General features: G+C 42.5%; 4 protein-coding genes across 6 annotated transcripts; all 4 read left to right on the forward strand.

Annotated features, from left to right (window-relative positions):
- The first annotated feature begins 11 nt into the window (after positions 1 to 11).
- On the forward strand, positions 12 to 9,641 carry LOC118209250 (olfactory receptor 142-like). The gene is made up of 2 exons (XM_035384440.1): positions 12 to 1,933; positions 9,469 to 9,641. Exon 1 carries the CDS (start codon positions 368 to 370, stop codon positions 1,295 to 1,297), a length of 930 nt encoding a protein of 309 aa, XP_035240331.1. The 5' UTR covers positions 12 to 367; the 3' UTR covers positions 1,298 to 1,933; positions 9,469 to 9,641.
- Positions 3,390 to 5,060, forward strand: LOC118209251 (olfactory receptor 2G6-like). The gene has a single exon (XM_035384441.1). It carries the CDS (start codon positions 3,801 to 3,803, stop codon positions 4,728 to 4,730), a length of 930 nt encoding a protein of 309 aa, XP_035240332.1. The 5' UTR covers positions 3,390 to 3,800; the 3' UTR covers positions 4,731 to 5,060.
- On the forward strand, positions 7,550 to 9,481 carry LOC118209249 (olfactory receptor 142-like). Its single transcript, XM_035384439.1, has one exon. It carries the CDS (start codon positions 7,863 to 7,865, stop codon positions 8,838 to 8,840), a length of 978 nt encoding a protein of 325 aa, XP_035240330.1. The 5' UTR covers positions 7,550 to 7,862; the 3' UTR covers positions 8,841 to 9,481.
- A 2,159-nt stretch (positions 9,642 to 11,800) lies between the features above and the next one.
- On the forward strand, positions 11,801 to 19,837 carry LOC118209285 (olfactory receptor 4K2-like). 3 transcript variants are annotated; one of them, XM_035384502.1, is made up of 3 exons: positions 17,795 to 17,851; positions 18,071 to 18,736; positions 19,699 to 19,837. In XM_035384502.1, the coding sequence occupies exons 2-3, from the start codon at positions 18,153 to 18,155 to the stop codon at positions 19,730 to 19,732; spliced, it is 618 nt and encodes a 205-aa protein (XP_035240393.1). In that variant the 5' UTR covers positions 17,795 to 17,851; positions 18,071 to 18,152; the 3' UTR covers positions 19,733 to 19,837. The 3 variants fall into 3 exon arrangements, with proteins under 3 accessions (XP_035240394.1, XP_035240393.1, XP_035240392.1); XM_035384503.1 differs by lacking the exons at positions 17,795 to 17,851; positions 18,071 to 18,736 and adding an exon at positions 11,801 to 12,668; XM_035384501.1 differs by having other exon boundaries at positions 17,801 to 18,736.
- The last annotated feature ends 1,404 nt before the right edge of the window (positions 19,838 to 21,241 follow it).

The following is a 21,241-nucleotide window of genomic DNA, read 5'->3' on the forward strand; positions in this document are numbered from 1 at the left end:
CTGTACGTTGCTTTCTCTGTACGTTTAGAAACCAAATGAAGACTTCAGCGCTTTGGCTTGAACGTCAAGACAATTTTTATATTATTTTTCGATATGTGAAGTTATGTGAATTTCAGGAATAGGTGTAGGATTTCAGTAGTTCGTTGTAATTTATTCAAATGACAAGCATGGTGAACACGTAATATCCGAGCTAGATTATTTCTACATAGGAAGCCTGCAAGCCTATGTACAAACAAGCAGTGTGCTTATTGCTGACCGTCTGTACTTTTCATGTTTGCGATGCAGGATAAATTATCACCGGAAAAGCCGATGCAAGAACATCTCGGAAACTCCCCGGCGTTCTTTACACATCTGCTATAAAAGTGCCATGGGGAATTCAACTGAAATACTTTTTGTTCTACAAGGACTGAGTGAGACAGTGTCAAGCAAGCGCACATACTTTATCCTCATTCTTCTTGTTTACCTTTTTACTCTTTTAGCGAACCTGACTTTGATTGGGACTGTTATTTTGGAGAAAACGCTACATGAGCCCATGCTTGTATTCGTGTGTAACTTGTGTGTAAATGGTGTACTTGGTGCCTCTACTTTTTATCCTAAAATATTGATGGACCTTTCATCTGACTTGAGTGTTACGTCGTATGAAGCTTGTCTGGGTCAAATTTTTGTATTATACAGCTACGCCCTCTGCGAATATACTACGTTGGCAGTGATGGCTTATGACAGGTATATCGCGATATGCAAGCCGCTCAATTACCACTCCATCATCACGCCAGGGAAGGTGATGAAATTGCTGTTTTTTACCTGGTTTTCATCCATCTGTGAATCAGTAGTTGTGGCGATACTGATAGCCAGACTGCCCCTCTGTGGATTCAACATCGACAAGATTTACTGCACAGCCTGGTCCGTGATAAAGCTGTCATGTGTGGACACCACAATCAACAACATATACGGGTACATTGTCATGATTTTCCACGGTTCACAAGCTGTACTGGTCGGAATTTCCTATATTCATATCATCAGGGCATGTGTTCGATCGCCGAAAGAACGGAGTAAGTTCATGCAGACCTGTTTGCCCCATTTAATCGCACTGTCCAACTTCTTCATCGCACTCGCTTTTGATCTCATGTACACGCGCTATGGTCCCACCGACCGTCTGCACGCTCTCCGCAATTTCATGTCCCTGGACTACCTCATTATTCCACCGCTCCTAAATCCCCTCATTTATGGCCTGAGACTGAACCAGATCCGCCGGAAAATCTTTAGGATTTTCGGCCGGAAAACACATGCTCTCAAATGAACATTTGTACTTTGTTCAGCCAGGAAAAGCAACATCCCCCTACAAATGTTTTCATAAAAATGACACCAGCACAAAAAATATTATGAACAGCGTAACAAAAGGATTCTAAGATGCAGCACAGTTTAGTTTTAGATATTCCCGGAAGTAATATAAGCCTATCTTGGAATAGTGGCCTTGTTTGGTTTACATTATTTTTTTAGATTCACGCAAAACTTTTGCTGGGCATGGGTTGTGTTGCCTTGTGTATGAAAACATTGCCCTCATGGTACATTCAGAGATGGAAAACTCAGGCAGATGCAAACTGTGTTGAGACTGCTATTTATATTCAAAATAGTAAAAAATGTAGGTTGCATTTTAAGTTCCAGTGATAAAAATAAAAATCATAATGTTCCTATGTTTCACCAAAATTACTCCTTCTCTTAAATATTTACAAAAATATCACCAAATGCATACATATTTCTTTGATTTGGCATTGAATATGTAGAAAAAATGTTTTTAATGAGGTCTGTTGTTATTTAACTTTTTTAATGTTGGTGTTCAGTCAGTGTCGGGGAAACCTAGTCTTTGCTATTATTTTTTCTCTTTATCCTATGACGCATGGTGCAGACAGATGCAGACACTTTAAGGCCAAATGAGGTAATCAGCGGAACGTTTTGTCTGAAGATCACAGTGGTGAGAAGTTATTGGTGGACACATTCTATGAGTGTGCCCAGCGTGTGGGGATTCTGATTGTTGTCAATAAAATATGTATGGCACAGACAGTTCCTCAAGAGTTTTCTTGGATTGCCCATGAGGAGCTCTGCCTGTGTGCTCATTGGTCAATAAATGTTGTTTATTGAACCTGCCGTTGCCATCTCATCCTTGGGGTTCCTGAGTCTGTTCCTGGGGTGCTGCTCCCCACATTAACATGAATAGGATGCTGCTGCAGAGGTGCCACTGAGAGACAGCAGCTGAGCATGAGTACACTGTTATGTGTTCCTCAACCACACCTCAAAATTACAAAAAGAGTGAGTAACTACTACAACCGCTACACAAATTAGAATGTACTTGTCTGCCAGAAGACTTCCTCAAATTGCAATTGAACTATACTTCCCCAACACAGTGTTCGGTACACATGAGGTCTTATACTGTACATGTGAATAATACATGTGATTAATTTGCAGGCTGATTGTTATTGGCCCATTGGAGCAGAGCATGCTGTAGTTTTGCCTGTTTTAAATGTCTTTTTATTTACGATATATTGAAAATAATATCACAAAAATACTCATGGAGAATAATCAAGAAAAATATTCCTCATTTACATTTACATAGGCATATTATTACACTTCTAGCCCTATACATGAGCAGTCTCTGTGGGCCCCCTTCCTCTCTTGATCCATGTCTCTCAAGCATCATTCCAGGCTTTTTGGGGGCCCTCCCCCCATTCGGGCCCTGGGTAGTCAGTCCCACTTTCCCCCCACTATGACGCCCCTGCTCATATTCATTGTTTCTTTTAAAGTCAAAATGTGCTAGAGCACTTAGTCAAAACTTAAATGGTGTCACTGTCTAAATACTAATGGACCAGACTGTATATAATACACTGTAGCATACAAAGGATGAAAAAGGCCTGTTAAAGGTGCACATTAGCTACTTTAAATAGTTTTGAATATTACTTTGTCATAGAATTTCTACGCCAGTTTATCTGTATGCTCATAAGAGTCATATTTGTAAGGCGACAGGTACTGAACTGTGCACATATATGTGTTAAAAAAAACCACTGTTCATACATCCAAAGTACACGCATTCTATTCTTAAGAGCGTTGTGCAGTTTTGTCAGGCCCCCTGTGTCTGTTTAAGACGTCATTTTTATGTTCCGTTATAATGTGCCATGTGTCTTCTAAGTCTTTATTTTAATGTAATGCTCTGCGCTGGTGATAATGTGGATTTCCCTTTTGAGGATGAATAAACTATATCATCATCATCATCATCATCATCACATTTTGCCAGTGTTATTTTTCTCTTGTTTTCTCTCTAAGGACATCAGCTCATTAGGTAGATTCGAAGAGGACGGTGATTGGCTGGCAAATCTCAAAGGCCATTTACACAATCTAGATATAAAGCCCGATACGGTGGGCACAGGCATTCAATCTTTCTGTGCGTTGCTTTCTCTATACTGTTAGAAACCAAACGAAGTCTTCGGCGCTGAGGCATGAACATCTGGAAATATTTATATTATTTGTCGAAATATGAAGATATTTACGTTCATTTCAAGGACAGTCGCAGTATTTTAGCCTTAAAGTTCTTTGTAATTTATTGAAATGACAAGCAATGTGAACTCGTAATTTCCCAGCTAAATAATTTCTTAATAGGAAGCCTACAAGGCTATGTACAGACAAGCAGTCTGCTTATTGCTGATCGTCTGTACTTTTCCTGCTTGCGATGCAGGAGAAAATATCACCGGAGAAGCCGATGCAAGAACTCCGAAACTCTCCGGCGTTTTTTACAAATCTGCTATAAAAATACCATGGGGAATTCAACGGAAATACTGTTTTTTCTACAACGACTGAATGAGACAGAGTCAAGCAAACACACATATTTTATCCTCATTCTTCTTGTTTACCTTTTTACGCTTTTAGCGAACCTGACTTTGATTGGGACAGTTGTTTTGGAGAAAACGCTCCATGAGCCCATGCTTATATTCGTGTGTAACTTGTGTGTAAATGGTATACTTGGTGCTTCCATATTTTATCCTAAAATATTGGTGGACCTTTCATCTGACTTGAGTGTTACTTCGTATAAAGCTTGTCTGGGTCAAATTTTTGTATTATACAGCTACGCCCTCTGCGAATATACTACGTTAGCAATAATGGCTTATGACAGGTATATCGCGATATGCAAGCCGCTCAATTACCACTCCATCATCACGCCTCGGAAAATGACACAATTATTGCTTTTTGCCTGGCTTTCATCCATCTGTGAATCAGTTGGTGTGACGGCCCTGGTAGCCAGACTGCCCCTCTGTGGATTCCACATCGACAAGATTTACTGCACAGCCTGGTCCGTGGTAAAGCTGTCATGCGTGGACACCACTATTAACAACATATACGGGTACATCTTCATGATTCTCCACGGTTCACAAGCAGTGCTGGTCGCGATTTCCTATATTCATATCGTCAGAGCATGTGTTCGATCGTCAAAAGAACGGAGTAAGTTCATGCAGACCTGTTTGCCCCATTTAATCGCACTGGCCAACTTCTTCATCGCACTCACTTTTGACCTCATGTACACTCGCTATGGTCCCACCGACCGTCTGCACGCTCTCCGCAATTTCATGTCCCTGGACTACCTCATTTTTCCACCGCTCCTAAATCCCCTCATTTATGGCCTGAGACTGAACCAGATCCGCCGGAGAATCTTCAGGATTTTCGACCGGAAAACACATGCTCTCAAATGAACATTTGTACTTTGTTCAGCCAGGAAAAGCAACATCCCCCTACAAATGTTTTCATAAAAATGACAACAGGACAAAAAATATTATGAACAGAGTAACAAAAGGATTCTAAGATGCAGCACAGTTTAGTTTTAGATATTCCCGGAAGTAATATAAGCCTATCTTGGAATAGTGGCCTTGCTTGGTTTACATTATTTTTTTAGTTTCACGCAAAACTTTGTTGGCCATGGGTTGTGTTGCGTTGCGTAAGAAAACATTGCCCTTATGGTACATTCAGAGATGGAAAACCCAGACAGATGCAAACTGTGTTGAGACTGCTATTTATATTCAAAAGAGTAAAAATTGTAAGTTGTTTTAAAGTAATAATCTCGAAGATTTTCATTAAAATAAATGTCAGTTAAGTCACTATTAGGTAACACAATGGTGATTGAGCCTATTATTATATTAATTTATATTATTATTATTATTATTTATGATTACAGAACTGGGTGTCTGTGGCGACATTCCCGGGAAAATATCACAAGCGGCGCATAGATAGTGACGCGTTTTCCATCACCCATGAGTGGTTGGTCCGCCAGAGAGGGTGGGCGGAGCTAACGCAACAGGCTTGCTCTTCAACTCACTTGTGTGTGAGCGGCGTACTGTTTTTTCCGGTGTCTGAAAGCGTTAAAGCTGTGGGGATTATGGAACCCTAATACATTTTTGTGTAACATCAGAGGTCATATTATTTGTTGATGTAGATTTCGTATTACATTTGATGACAATGTAACGTTACTAAATTACATAGCTATTTGCTCAGCTAACGCTAGCTACCGGACCATGTCAATAGGCAACATTAGTTAAGACAACGTTGTGCACAGTATCCATCTCTCATATCAGGTAACGTTGCGTTAGCTAGCTAGCTAATGTAATTAACACAATCTAATGTCAGCTAACAATTAGAAAAAACGCTAGCTAACGCTACCGACCTCGCAAACCGTCTCTCGAATGCAATGCTACCTTGTTGCAGCGTTGCAATGTAGCTAACTAAAGGCCAGTTCAGATCAATGATTCGCAACGATACTGGATGCAACTTGCAAAATTCCAAGACGTCTGATTGTAAATGTTCTAAAACTGCACTTGGCGATTTGACAAGGTGGGTCTTTTGAGACCCTAGGCAACGGCTTCAGAGGCTCTGCAACTAACCAGTTCACACCGCTGCAATTTTCTCTGCAACATTCTAAAACCGTTTTGTCTCGTTGCGAATCATTGATCTTAACTGGCCATAACGTTACCGTTATTTACATTGCCATCAAGTTCATCAATATATAAGCCGGGGTATAGGTGGAGCTGAGTCGGGTCTGATTTCTGTGTAAAGATGTCAAGCCGGAGAAAACTAAATAAAAGAATACGGCAGTATGGATTAGCGTTGTTATTATTTTATTACGCTTCCTCATATGTTCCTTCAGCCTTGATGCCCTTTTTTGATTAAATCTCATTTGTTTTTGTTTTATTCTTCTTATTCTGACTGCTAATTTAACACCCAGCTCAGCTTTATTCTCGAACAGTTTAGCTAGCAAAACCAGAAACAAGGCAGTTGTTTCAAAAATATCACACAACAGTCATTCACGATGATGATGCAGGAGATACATAATTGCACGAGCCACAGCGAATCCCGCGAATTCTTCTCTGCAGTGTAAAGATGTTCATACCGAGCAAAAGGTGGATAAAGAACGTTTGTGGAAATTGATCATCACTAATTCTACCCCAGGTCTGCTACAGCATTTTAACCCGGCTCGGCAGTGTAAGGACAGCTCAAGTTAGCCTAATGTTAGACAATGAATGAGTATGTGCATAACGTTACTTGTATAACAACCATTTTTTATTCTGTATATAATGAGTGTAATAATTGGCGTGGCCCAGGTGCCAAATGACTTACGTCACACAGGCGACACTAGTTGGATCCGGTTGGATCTCTGGGAAGTGAGGTCAAAAAACACACCTGCAATTACCGCTTCTCGCCATTGGTACCGCCAAAGAGAACGAAACTGAAATCTTCGAGATTGTAACTTTAAATTCCAGTGATAAAAACAAGAATCATAATGTTCCTATGTTTCTCCAAAATTACTCCTTCTCTTAAATATTTACAGAAATATCACCAAATATATACATTTTTCTTTGATGAGGCATTAAATATGTAGAAAAAATGTTTTTAATGAGGTCTGTTGTTATTTAACTTTTTTAATGTTGGTGTTCAGTCAGTGTTGGGGAAACCTAGTTTTTGCTATTATTTTTTCTCTCTACCCTATGACGCATGGTGCAGACAGATGCAGCCACTTTAAGGTCAAATGAAGTAATCAGCGGAAAGTTTTGTTTGAAGATCACAGTGGTGAGAAGTTATTGGTGGACACATTCTATGAGTGTGCCCAGCGTGTGGGGATTCTGATTGTTGTCAATAAAATATGTATGGCACAGACAGTTCCTCAAGAGTTTTCTTGGATTGCCCATGAGGAGCTCTGCCTGTGTGCCCCATGTGTCTGTTTAAAATGCCATTATGTTCTGTTATGCTGTGCTATGTGTCTTCTAAGTCTTTATTTTAATGTAATGCTCTGTGCTGGTGACAATGTAAATTTTCTTTTTGAGGATGAATAAACTATATCATCATCATCACATTTAAGTCTTGCCAGTGTTATTTTTCTCTTGGTTTCTCTCTCAGGACATCAGCTCATTAAGCAGATTCGGTGAGGTCGGTGATCAGCTGGCAAATCTCAAAGGCCATTTACACAATCCAGATATAAAGCCCGATACGGTGGTCACAGGCATTCAATCTTTCTGTGCGTTGCTTTCTCTATACTGTTGGAAACCAAATTAAGTCTTCAGCCCTTTGGCTTGAACATCAAGACAATTTTTATATTATTTTTCGATATGTGAAGTTATGTGAATTTTAGGAATAGGTGTAGGATTTCAACCTTATAGTTCGTTGTAATTTATTCAAATGACAAGCATGGTGAACACGTAATATCCGAGCTAGATTATGTCGAAATAGGAAGCCTACAAGCCTATGTACAAACAACCAGTCTGCTTATTGCTGGCCGTCTGTACTTTTCATGTTTGCGATGCAGGAGAAATTATCCCCGGAAAAGCTGATGCAAGAACATGTTGGAAACTCCCCGGCGTTTTTTACACGTCCGCTATAAAAGTACCATGGGGAATTCAACTGAAATACTTTTTGTTCTACAAGGACTGAATGAGACAGTGTCAAGGAAGCGCACATACTTTATCCTCATTCTTCTTGCTTACCTTTTTACTCTTTTAGCGAACCTGACTTTGATTGGGACTGTTATTTTGGAGAAAACGCTACATGAGCCCATGCTTATATTCGTGTGTAACTTGTGTGTAAATGGTATACTTGGTGCCTCTACTTTTTATCCTAAAATATTGATGGATCTTTCATCTGACTTGAGTGTTACGTCGTATGAAGCTTGTCTGGGTCAAATTTTTGTATTATACAGCTACGCCCTCTGCGAATATACTACGTTAGCAATGATGGCTTATGACAGGTATATCGCGATATGCAAGCCGCTCAATTACCACTCCATCATCACACCTCAGAAGGTGATGAAATTGCTGTTTTTTACCTGGTTTTCATCCATCTGTGAATCAGTAGTTCTGGCGATACTGATAGCCAGGCTGCCCCTCTGTGGATTCAACATCGACAAGATTTACTGCACAGCCTGGTCCGTGGTAAAGCTGTCATGCGTGGACACCACTATCAACAACATATACGGGTACATTGTCATGCTTCTCCACGGTTCACAAGCAGTGCTGGTCGTGATTTCCTATATTCATATCGTCAGGGCATGTGTTCGATCATCGAAAGAACGGAGTAAGTTCATGCAGACCTGTTTGCCCCATTTAATCGCACTGGCCAACTTCTTAATCGCACTCACTTTTGACCTCATGTACACTCGCTATGGTCCCACCGACCGTCTGCACGCTCTCCGCAATTTCATGTCCCTGGACTACCTCATTATTCCACCGCTCCTAAATCCCCTCATTTATGGCCTGAGACTGAACCAGATCCGCCGGAGAATCTTCAGGATTTTCGACCGGAAAACACATGCTCTCAAATGAACATTTGTACTTTGTTCAGCCAGGAAAAGCAACATACCCCTACAAATGTTTTCATAAACATGACAACAGCACAAAAATTATTATGAACAGCATAACAAAAGGATTCTAAGATGCAGCACAGTTTAGTTTTAGATATTCCTGGAAGTAATATAAGCCTATTTTGGAATAGTGGCCTTGTTTGGTTTACAATATTTTTTTAGTTTTAGAAAACTTTGTTGGGCATGGGTTGTGTTGCCTTGTGCATGAAAACATTGCCCTTATGGTACATTCAGAGATGGAAAACCAAAACAGATGCAAACTGTGTTGAGACTGCTATTTATATTCAAAAGAGCAAAAAATGTAGGTTGCATTTTAAGTTCCAGTGATAAAAATAAAAATCATAACGTTCCTATGTTTCACCAAAATGACGCCTTCTCTTAAATATTTACAAAAATATCACCAAATATATACATGTTTCTTTGATGTGGCATTAAATATGTAGAAAAAATGTTTTTAATGAGGTCTGTTGTTATTTAACTTTTTTAATGTTGGTGTTCAGTCAGTGTTGGGGAAACCTAGTCTTTGCTATTATTTTTTCTCTCTATCCTATGACGCATGGTGCAGACAGGCCTCTTTAAGGTCAAATGAGGTAATCAGCGGAAAGTTTTGTTTGAAGATCACAGTGGTGAGAAGTTATTGGTGGACACATTCTATGCACGTGCCCTTCGTCTGGGGATCCTGATTGTAGCCAATAAAATATGTATGGCACAGACAGTTCCTCAAGAGTTTTCTTGGATTGCCCATGAGGAGCTCTGCCTGTGTGCTCATTGGTCAATAAATGTCGCTTATTGAACTTGCCATTGCCGTCTCATCCTTGGGGTTCCTGAGTCTGTTCTTGGGGTGCTGCTCCCCACATTAACATGAATAGGGTGCTGCTGCAGAGGTGCCACTGAGAGACAGCAGCTGAGCGCGAGTACATTAACTGGTACTGCAAACAAAAATATGCTGCAGTCATGGAGGAAAGAAAATTCTGGTTTGATCTTATGACATTGTGAGACAATAACACACTGTGGCAGGGCTCGGTTTGCGGGAGGAATTCAGGGCAATTAGAGGACCAGGCCTGCAGGTTAAGTAGGCACACACCTGGATGATATTACGAATCAGTCCAGGATTTAAAAGCGTGCTTCTTTCCACAGTAGGCGTCTGAGACCGGGGATCCCCCACGACAGCGAGAGAGAGCACGTACCATGGAAAAGGCTGAAAAGCGCTCATATGATTTCATTTATTTATTTCAGTTTACTGTTTTTGCCCAGATCCCATGAGGGTGAGGGGCGAAGGTTTTTTCGTTCGTGATTACGCTTTCTCTCGCTACTCCCAATAAAACGCTGGAGTTATCCGGAATTTCCACATCTCCCTGTGTCCAGCTCTTCATGTCTCTACCAGGGTAGTCACTGCGTGTGCCATATTTTGTGCCGAAACCCGGGAGTTCAGCTGAAGGCTAATTTGGCTTACACCGAGACCGCTCCCTATCGGGGGTTCGGCACCAAAACGTCGCACGCCAGCGTGACACCCCTGGGAGGGAGATGCAGCAGTGCCGAGCCGGGGAACACCGTTGGTTGCCACATGGAGAGAGAGAAAGAGAGTGCACCCACACAAACATGAAATCAAATAAACCACCCCCTTCACCCTTCCCCCTCATGGGTTCCAGGCAAAAACAATTAACTAAAATAACAAATTAAAATAACAAGACAAAAGAAGGGGCGACATAGCTCAGGAGGTAAGACCGATTGTCTGGCAGTCGGAGGGTTGCCGGTTCAAACCCCGCCCTGGGTGTGTCGAAGTGTCCTTGAGCAAGATACCTAACTCCTAACCCCTAACTGCTCTGATGAATGAGAGGCATCAATTGTAAAGCGCTTTGGATAAAAGCGCTATATAAATGCAGTCCAAAAGAAAGTAAAACAGATCAACAACTATTTCAGTTCCCTGCTCCATAGCTGGAGTGCTGACCAGCTCCTCTGAATTTTCAGTGGGGGTTCAGCGTTCCCCCGTCTTATTAAAAGAAACAGAACTGTGATTAAACGCAACTCAAATAAAGAAACTCGCTCTCGGTGTTAGCTCCCAGTCTCAGCACCTGGGCTGATTAGCCAACGCAGCCCAGGTGCGTGTGCCCTCTCCACCAGACGGCGCAGCCGAGACCAATCCACCTCTCTGGGGGACCGACTGCCACACACACATTCCAATCACTCAAGCAGAAGCTAATCAGGATGCTCAGCTGACACTCTGAAGGAAAGTCGCAATAACACGCGTATCCTGCACATAATAAAACATTTCCTCCATCACCAGACTCAACATCATTCAGCTAAGAGGGGCATTGCCACAGCTTAACTCTGGGAGCTGGGGGAAAAATACAGTTCTGACAGACACTCAGACACGCTCTGGTTTATTCCTTAAAAAGCCAGATGAAGCCCTTGGGGTGAGGTGGAATGGGAAGTTCGCAGCATTAATGCCTGACTAAAAAATCTACAGGAACTGCATGATGCTGTAAAACCAAAATCCCTAATGAATGCTTCCAGCACCTTGTGAAATCCAATCTCCAAAGAATTCTGGCTGTTCTATGGGCAAAAGGACCTCGCTGGTACTAGATAGGTGTAGCCTACCTCATAAAGTGGCCATTGAATGGATAGCCTATGTATTACACAACCCACTTTCCATCCATGCAAAATACAAACATTCTATTCTTAAGGGCACATTTAACACTTGCCTCTGTTATCTTTCTTTTTTTCCCATCTGTCATAGTTGACTTCATGCCATTAGGTTAATTAGATTCGGCGTAGAGGGTGTTCATTAGGCTACCTGGGAAATCTCAAAGGTTCTTTACACAATCCAGATATAAAGTCTGATACGGCGGGCTCAGTGACTAAACCTTTATAGGCTATGTATTGTTTTCTCGCGTGCAGTTAGAAACCGATTGAAGTCTTAAAGCTTGCGGCTTGAACATCAGAAAATGATTTCATAATTTTTCGACATGTGAAAGTTTTATGTTTACGTTCAAGAATTGTTGCAGGATTTTAACCGTGAACATCGAAATATAACGGGTAGATGAAGTTAGAAGTGTACATGCATTTGTACAAACAAGCAGTCTGCTTATTGCTCGCCGTGCATACTCTTCCTGTATACGGTACCGGATAAATTATCACCGGAATAGCGGTCGCAAGAACAGCACAGAACCTCACCGGTGTTTTTTCTCACCTGTTATAAAACTGCCATGGAGAATTCAACAGAAATCGTGTTTGTCCTGCAAGAACTGTATGCGTCTAAGTCAAACAAACGCGCATACTTTGTCCTCACTCTTATCGTTTACCTATTTACTATTTTCGTGAACATGACTTTGATATGGACAATTATTTTGGACAAAACGCTCCATGAGCCCATGTTTGTATTTCTGTGTAACTTGTGTGTGAATGGGATATTTGGTGCCTCTACTTTTTATCCTAAAATCTTGGTGGACCTTTCATCTGAATTGAGTGTCACTTCGTATGAAGCTTGTCTGGGTCAAATATTTGTAATATACAGTTACACCTTCTGCGAATTCACTACGTTAGCAGCGATGGCGTACGACAGGTATGTCGCGATTTGCAAGCCGCTCAATTACCACTCCATCATCACACATCGGAAGGTGGTGAAATTGTTGCTTTTTACCTGGCTGTTTTCCATCTGTGAATCAGGTATTGCGACGAGCCTGATACGCAGACTACCCCTCTGTGGATTCATCATCGACAAGATTTACTGCACAGCCTGGGCCGTGATAAAACTGTCATGTGTGGACACCACTATCAACAACATATACGGGTACATCTTCATGTTTTATCACATTTCACAAGCAGTGATTATTTTGATTTCCTATGTCAATATCGTCAAAGCATCTGTACGATCGCAGGAAGAACGGAGTAAGTTCATGCAGACCTGTTTGCCCCATTTAATCGCATTGACCAACTTTTTAATCGCACTCGTTTTTGACATTATGTACGCTCGCTATGGTCCCACCAGCCGTTTGCAGGCTCTCCGCAATTTCATGTCCCTGGAGTACCTCATTGTTCCACCGCTGCTAAATCCACTCATCTATTGTCTGAGAATGAACCAGATCCGCCGGAGAATCTTTAGAACTTGCAGCCGGAAACAGATGTTCTAAAGTGAATGCCGTTTTACCTTCGTCTACTCGCCGGAAAATAGGCTATAGACGAAGATTTAAATTGTGCGTGATTTAATTTTTAATTTATGGCTGATATATTTGTGTTTGAATTCCTATCAGTCAATCCATTACGTTTACTGCCTTGGTCTGTGGTAAAATTGACTAGTTCTTCTTGTAACGTTATTTTGTTGCAAACCTTGGTATTGTTCTCTCGCACATGTGCCGGTATGTAGTCTACCTGGTAGACAGCAGCCTGCACAATTTTAGCCGCGGTGTTTTGTCAATAAAACTGCTCCATGGTTAAAAACAGGAATCCTTCGTTAGCTCTTCCTGGCGTGCAACTTCCAAGGATGTTAAATACGTTAGAATTAGAAAGTATTTCACATATCAGGAAAAACATTTTCAGTCATATTTGGTAGCGTTGTGTCAAAAACAATATGTAGTATATTGTATCAGAAACACAACACCATCAAAATGAATATATCCTAGTACATATCGTATATATCCATTAATATATCCAACTGGGACCATATATTTAAATATATAAATCTATAACAAAAACGAAACCAATGTTAAATGAAACATATAAAAATGAAATACACCAGAAAATAAATTCCTATGATGTAAAGCACGTCGTGTATCGTACAGGCATCGGACACATCATTTTATTTTGACTCGTGGTTAACAACCGTAACTCTCGTCTTCCAAGCGCAGATAACTGCTTAGGCGCGCGACTTCGGAGTAACTGAATTTTATGGTGCTGCATCCTATGTCAGAAAAAATATAATGTCGAATGCAATATATCGCAATATATGTAGAAAAAATGTCTATGTTGTAAAGAACTACGTAAATCATAACAGTTGACTGCGTATCGAATACATTCATTTTTACTCATGGAATTAGGATTTAGTTGGTGGATGAACAAGGGACACATGGGTTGTCTTGGGAACCCGGCAAGTTATGTGCCTTTTTAATTGTCTACATACCTAATATTTCTCTGTCCTAGGACTAGCCCTGTTGTTGGTTATTTGTCCAGTGTGTTTTAACTACAGCGGTTGGAGGGCGGGACCGAAAAGGGCAATGTGTGGGGACTAGCCATAATCAGTAGGACTACAGTAAGGGTGAGCTTATCACCTGGTCCTGGGTTGGCCTGTTAAACAGGCGACATAGCCTGAGCGTGGGTTTGAATCACCGTGTGAGCGTGAGTCTGAATCACTGTGTGAGCGTGGGTATCACCGTGTGAGCGTGGGTATCACCGTGTGAGCGTGGGTATCACCATGTGAGCGTGGGTTTGAATCACTGTGTGAGCGTGGGTATCACTGTGTGAGCGTGGGTATCACCGTGTGAGCGTGGGTATCACTGTGTGAGCGTGGGTATCACTGTGTGAGCGTGGGTATCACTGTGTGAGCGTGGGTATCACTGTGTAAGCGTGGGTATCACTGTGTGAGCGTGGGTATCACTGTGTGAGCGTGGGTATCACTGTGTGAGCGTGGATATCACTGTGTGAGCGTGGGTATCACTGTGTGAGCGTGGGTATCACCGTGTGAGCGTGGGTTTGAACCACCGTGTGAGCGTGGGTATCACTGTGTGAGCGTGGGTATCACTGTGTGAGTGTGGGTATCACCGTGTGAGCGTGGGTATCACCATGTGAGCGTGGGTTTGAATCACTGTGTGAGCGTGGGTATCACTGTGTGAGCGTGGGTATCACCGTGTGAGCGTGGGTATCACTGTGTGAGCGTGGGTATCACTGTGTGAGCGTGGGTATCACTGTGTGAGCGTGGGTATCACTGTGTGAGCGTGGGTCTGAATCACCGTGTGAGCGTGGGTATCACTGTGTGAGCGTGGGTATCACTGTGTGAGCGTGGGTATCACCATGTGAGCGTGGGTATCACCGTGTGAGCGTGGGTATGAATCACCGTGTGAGCGTGGGTATCACCGTGTGAGCGTGGGTATCACTGTGTGAGCGTGGGTTTGAATCACCGTGTGAGTGTGGGTCTGAATCACCGTGTGAGCGTGGGTATCACCGTGTGAGCGTGGGTATCACTGTGTGAGCGTGGGTATCACTGTGTGAGCGTGGGTTTGAATCACCGTGTGAGCGTGGGTATGACCGTGTGAGCGTGGGTATCACTGTGTGAGCGTGGGTATCACTGTGTGAGCGTGGGTATGACCGTGTGAGCGTGGGTTTGAATCTCCGTGGGAGCGTGGGTTTGAATCACTGTGTGAGCGTGGGTATCACTGTGTGAGCGTGGGTATCACTGTGTGAGCGTGGGTATCACCGTGTGAGCGTGGGTATCACTGTGTGAGCGTGGATATCACTGTGTGAGCGTGGGTATCACCGTGTGAGCGTGGGTATCACTGTGTGAGCGTGGGTATCACTGTGTGAGCGTGGGTTTGAATCGCCGTGGGAGCGTGGGTTTGAATCACCGTGTGAGCATGGTTTGAATCACTGTGTGAGCGTGGGTTTGAATCACTGTGTGAGCGTGGGTTTGAATCACTGTGTGAGCGTGGGTTTGAATCACTGTGTGAGCGTGGGTTTGAATCACTGTGTGAGCGTGGGTATCACTGTGTGAGCGTGGGTATCACTGTGTGAGCGTGGGTATCACCGTGTGAGCGTGGGTATCACTGTGTGAGCGTGGGTATCACTGTGTGAGCGTGGGTATCACCGTGTGAGCGTGGGTATCACTGTGTGAGCGTGGGTATCACTGTGTGAGCGTGGGTTTGAATCACCGTGTGAGCGTGGTTTGAATCACTGTGTGAGCGTGGGTTTGAATCACTGTGTGAGCGTGGGTTTGAATCACTGTGTGAGCGTGGGTTTGAATCACTGTGTGAGCGTGGGTTTGAATCACTGTGTGAGCGTGGGTTTGAATCGCCGTGTGAGCGTGGGTTTGAATCTCCGTGGGAGCGTGGGTTTGAATCACCGTGTGAGCGTGAGTCTGAATCACCGTATGAGCGTGGGTATCACTGTGTGAGCGTGGGTTTGAATTGCCGTGTGAGCGTGGGTTTGAATCACTGTGTGAGCGTGGGTTTGAATCACTGTGTGAGCGTGGGTATCACTGTGTGAGCGTGGGTATCACCGTGTGAGCGTGGGTTTGAATCGCTGTTTGAGCGTCATTTGACTGTAGAATTTCAACCAGTCAGAAGTTCTGGCTAGCCTGCTATCTCGATATAATGTTACAGTCGAGTGCCACTGATTTTTCCCACTGCGCGCAGGAACTGGCGGCGTAGGCTATGCACGGCAAATTGTGGTCACTCACTCACTCATGGACAACCTTTCAGGGTCATTTTGTGGGACGCATTCGCAGGCGGTGCTTCGTTTAGTACGACGCATGCGCAGGTGGTACGGCATGACATTTTTAAGCACAGCTTTATCGCCTAATGTTACTTTAGCTAACCCTAACGTGTTCACGTTTCGCCTACTTTACCTAACTTAGTTAGCATGTACGGATCGCCTACTGTTAAAAAGGCCGTCCTGTTCCATTAAGATGTGGGGACTGATTAGCTAATCACTGGCCGGAAGCGGGAGTGCCTCCTGAATTGCGCAAGAAGAAAATTAGAGGAGGAAAACAGACGCTCCGGTACAGCATAGCAAGTTCACAAGAACTTTTTGCTCAACAGTTTAACACAGTTCTCTATTCTGTTGCTGAAATAAGCCTAGTTAAGGTGTTTTGTGTGTTCATGAAACCAGACCACACACACAGATACAAGGCTATTGCACCTTGATCATTGTCAATAAAACCCTTCATTGCAACTACGGCCTAGTCATTGGAACCCCACCAATAAGCAAAGCCAGAGTTCTGACTGAATCTCCACAGTGATTTGAACCATCCAATCACCAGCACAGTACAATATTTTTCACCTACTTTAGCTAACCTAGTTAGCACGTACGGATTGCCTACTTTAGTTAACTTAGCGCGTACGGATGCTGTCCTCCACACGAGTAGGAGCAAAGGACACACAGCTACAACCACCAATACAGATGTATGGACACACGGAGGACAACAAATAACGTTACAGAGGTGAGGACGTGCCATAGCTAGCTAGCTATATAGTTTGCCAAGTTGCGCCATGGGTCTGGAAGGTTTTGTGCTTATTTATTGTATTGTTAGTAAAAGTTAGCAAGCTACAGTAGGCCTACAACTGATCTACTGTCTCGCTTGCTGGCTGGGGCTGGTCAGTAAGATGGCTCGATAGCTAGCTTGTGAAACATAGGCTATTTTGTTCACTAGCAAACCACAATTCTCAGTGCATTTCAGTCTTGCAACCACATGTACTAATATAATGTACAGTAAAGTGGTGCCGAATGTTTCTATAATAATATCGACCGCCTAATTTATTCGCTGCGACCGCTGCTCCATAGCTCTGTCTGTCGGTTGGTTGGTCGGTTGGTCCACAAAAAGTGACCCACCCCATAGCGGCCAAAGCTTTCGCCAAAGGAGTCTGAAAAAGATTTTGTGGAAATGTTGGCCATGAGCCAAAGAAGAGGTCATGTGTTTGTGTGAAGGTGTGTGCGTGGATGTATGCGCGTGTGCTGTAAGTCTCTATTTTGATGTAATGTTCTGCACTGGTGACAATGTGAATTTCCTTTTTGAGGATTAATAAACTATATCATCATCATCATCATCATCACATTGCATGTGTTATTTTTCTCATGTTTTCTCTCTCAGGATTTCAGCTCATTAGGCAGATTTGGTGAGGACGGTGATTAGCTGGCAAATCTCAAAGGTCATTTACACAATCCAGATATAAAGCCCGATACGGTGGACACAAACATTCAATCCTTCTGCGCGTTGCTTTCTCTATACAGTTAGACACCAAACGAGGTCTTCGGGCCTTTGCCTTGAACGTAAGGACATTTAAATATTATTTTTCGATATATAAAGGTATTTCTGTTGATTTCAAAAACAGTTGTAGGATTTCGGCCGTATAGTCCGTTGTAATTTTTTTCAAATGACAAGCACTGTGAACACGTGATATACCTAGGTGATTTCGGAATAGAAAGCCCACAAGCCTATGTACGAACAAGCAGCCTGCTTATTGCTGAATTTTCCTGTTTGCGATTCAGGAGAAATTATCACCGGAAAAGCCGATGCAAGAACATCTCGGAAACTCCTCGGCTTTTTTTACACACCTGCTATAAAAGTACCATGGGGAATTCAACTGAAATACTGTTTATTCTACAAGGACTGCACGAGACAGTGTCAAGTAAACACACATACTTTATCCTCATTCTTCTTGTTTACATTTTTACTGTTTTAGCGAACCTGACTTTGATTGGGACAGTTGTTTTGGAGAAAACGCTCCATGAGCCCATGCTTATATTCGTGTGTAACTTGTGTGTAAATGGTATACTTGGTGCTTCCATATTTTATCCTAAAATATTGGTGGACCTTTCATCTGACTTCAGTGTTATTTCGTATGAAGCTTGTCTGTGTCAAATTTTTTTCTTATACAGCTACGTATTCTGCGAATATACTACGTTATCAATAATGTCTTATGACAGGTATATCGCAATATGCAAGCCGCTGAATTACCACTCCATCATCACGCCTCGGAAGGTGATGCAATTGTTGCTTCTCACCTGGCTTTCATCCATCTGTGAATCAGTTGTTCTGGCGGCCCTGGTAGCCAGACTGCCCCTCTGTGGATTCAAAATCGAAAAGATTTACTGCACATCTTGGGCCGTGGTAAAGCTGTCATGCGTGGACACCACAATCAACAATATATACGGGTACATTCTCATTGTTTTTCACGTTTCAGAAGCAGTTCTGATAGTGATTTCCTATATTCATATCGTCAGAGCATGTGTGCGATCGCCGAAAGAACGGAGTAAATTCATGCAGACCTGTTTGCCCCATTTAATCGCACTGACCAACAACTTCGTCGCACTGGGTTTTGACCTCATGTACACGCGCTATGGTCCCACCGACCGTCTGCAGGCTCTCCGCAATTTCATGTCCCTGGACTACCTCATTATTCCACCGCTCCTAAATCCCCTAATCTATGGCCTAAGACTGAACCAGATCCGCCGCAAAGTCTTTAGAATATGCAGCCAGAAACAACATGCTCTGAAGTGAATGTTTGTACTTTGTTCAGGTAGGAAAAGCAAAACCCCCGCTTACAAATGTTTTCATAAAAAGTAACAACAGGACACATTTTTTCTCTGAACAGAGGAACAAAAGGATTATAAAATGCAGCACAGTTTTAGATATTACCGGAAGTAATATCAGCCTATCTTGATATAGTGGCCTTGTTCGGTTAACGTGATTTTTTAGTTTCACGCAAAACATTGTAGAGTATGGGTTGTGTTGCCTTGTGTATGGAAACGTATGGTACATTCGGAGGTGGAAAACCCAGACAGATGTAAACTGGAATGCGTCCTGAGACTGTTGAGGCTGTTTATTTATACTCAGGCGAGTAAAAAATGTAGGTTGCATTTTAAGTTGCAGTGATAAAAATAAAATTAATGTTTCTACGTTTCTCCAGAATGAATCTTTCTCTTAGATATTTGCAAAAATATCACCTATATAAAAATAATTGTTAATAGTTATCTTTAATATGTCAAAAGCTATGTAGAACAATGTTTTTAATAAGGCCTGTTGTAACTTAACACATTTTGGTGTTCAGTGAGTGTTGGGGAAACCTAGTCTCTTCTATCATTCTTTTCTCTCTATCCTATGACGCATTGTGCAGACAGGTGCAGCCACCTCAAGACCAGATGAGGTAATCAGCGGAAAATTTTGATTGAAGATCACAGTGGAGAGAAGTTATTGGTGGACACATTCTATGAGCGTGCCCAATGTGTCAGGATTCTGATTGTTGCCTGTGAAAGATGGACGTATCAGACAGTTCTCCAGAGTTTTCTTGGACTGCCTATGAGGCGCTCTCCCTGTGTGCTCATTGGTCAATAAATGTCACTCATTGAACCTGCCATTGCCATCTCATCCTTGGGGTTCCCAGAAAAAGAAGCAGCTTATGTGGCAGGTAATTTTGTTTCATATAAACTTGAACCTCTGAGTATAAACAATTTTTGGTCTGCAATAGTTTCAGAGACTGTTGAAACTAATTTTAGAGGAGGAATCTGCAGGACCACGATGTTGCCGTGATGTTGCCCTGATGTGTTCCATGAAGTCCAGCTGCTCATCCAGGACCACCCCGAAGGGTCTTTGTAGATTGAGAGGCAGTCTCTGTGGTACCATCAACAGTGTCGGAGAGCTCCCATGGCAGGGAGGTCATCTGAGGGATAAACAGCAGCTCAGTCTTCTTGAGTTTGGCATAAGGTTGGAAGTACTTAGTGTAGTTATTAAATTTAAATTAATTTATTGGATTATTTCAAATTTAATTACAATTCAGGTCAAGAATCACTGTTTCACTTTTCAGGGTTTCCTTAAGAAATATCCACAATGACCACAGACTCTCAGCCCTTAAAAGCACTAATTACTCTACCTTCTGACCACATTTCAACAGACAGAATTCACAAACAACTTCACACATCCGTACAATAAAGACCCAAACTTAGGGGATTCTTCTTCTTCTTTTTCCTGCCTGACATTTATATATATCCTGGAGGGTGGGGGCCCTGCACCAATCGCGGGGCCCTAAACAAATGTTTACTTTGTTTATTGGGTCAGGCCGGCCCTGATCACGGTAAACGCAGAGCAATGACGTTAACCAGCGGGGTGCACTCTGCTAAAGCTTTCAGATTGTCTGAGGAGCTGACATAGCTGGCTAGCTACAGGATTTTGTGGAAGAAAGCAAGTTACTCATTGTGACAAGGTCATTTATAATTTATTTTCTAACATTTCTGCGAGTTAAAGTAATAAATAAGGCAGTCAATATGTTTATAGAAACATTTGGCAACGCATGACTGTTTATTATATGAGTATGCAGCTAGCAAGACAGAAACGCACTAAGAAGTTGTGGTTTGCTAGCTAACTAAATAACTATATGTTTCACGAGCTACCAAGCCATTTTACTGACTAGCCCCAGCCACCTAGCTAGACAGTAGAACAGTTGTACTGTAAATATTTGGTGGCACTCAACTGTAACATAATAGCTTAAAGGCTAGCCACAACTTCTGACTGGTTTAAATTGTACAGTCGAATGTGCACGCTCCATTTTGTGTTATGGTGGCTAGCTACTCCTAGCTACTGCTGTTTAAAGGAAGTGAAATCGAAATGTGGTCGGTAACTCGGTAATTCGATTGTAGTATAATGGATGAAATATTTAGCTTTCT

Source organism: Anguilla anguilla, chromosome 12, assembly GCF_013347855.1.
Source record: "Anguilla anguilla isolate fAngAng1 chromosome 12, fAngAng1.pri, whole genome shotgun sequence".
NCBI lineage: Eukaryota > Metazoa > Chordata > Actinopteri > Anguilliformes > Anguillidae > Anguilla > Anguilla anguilla.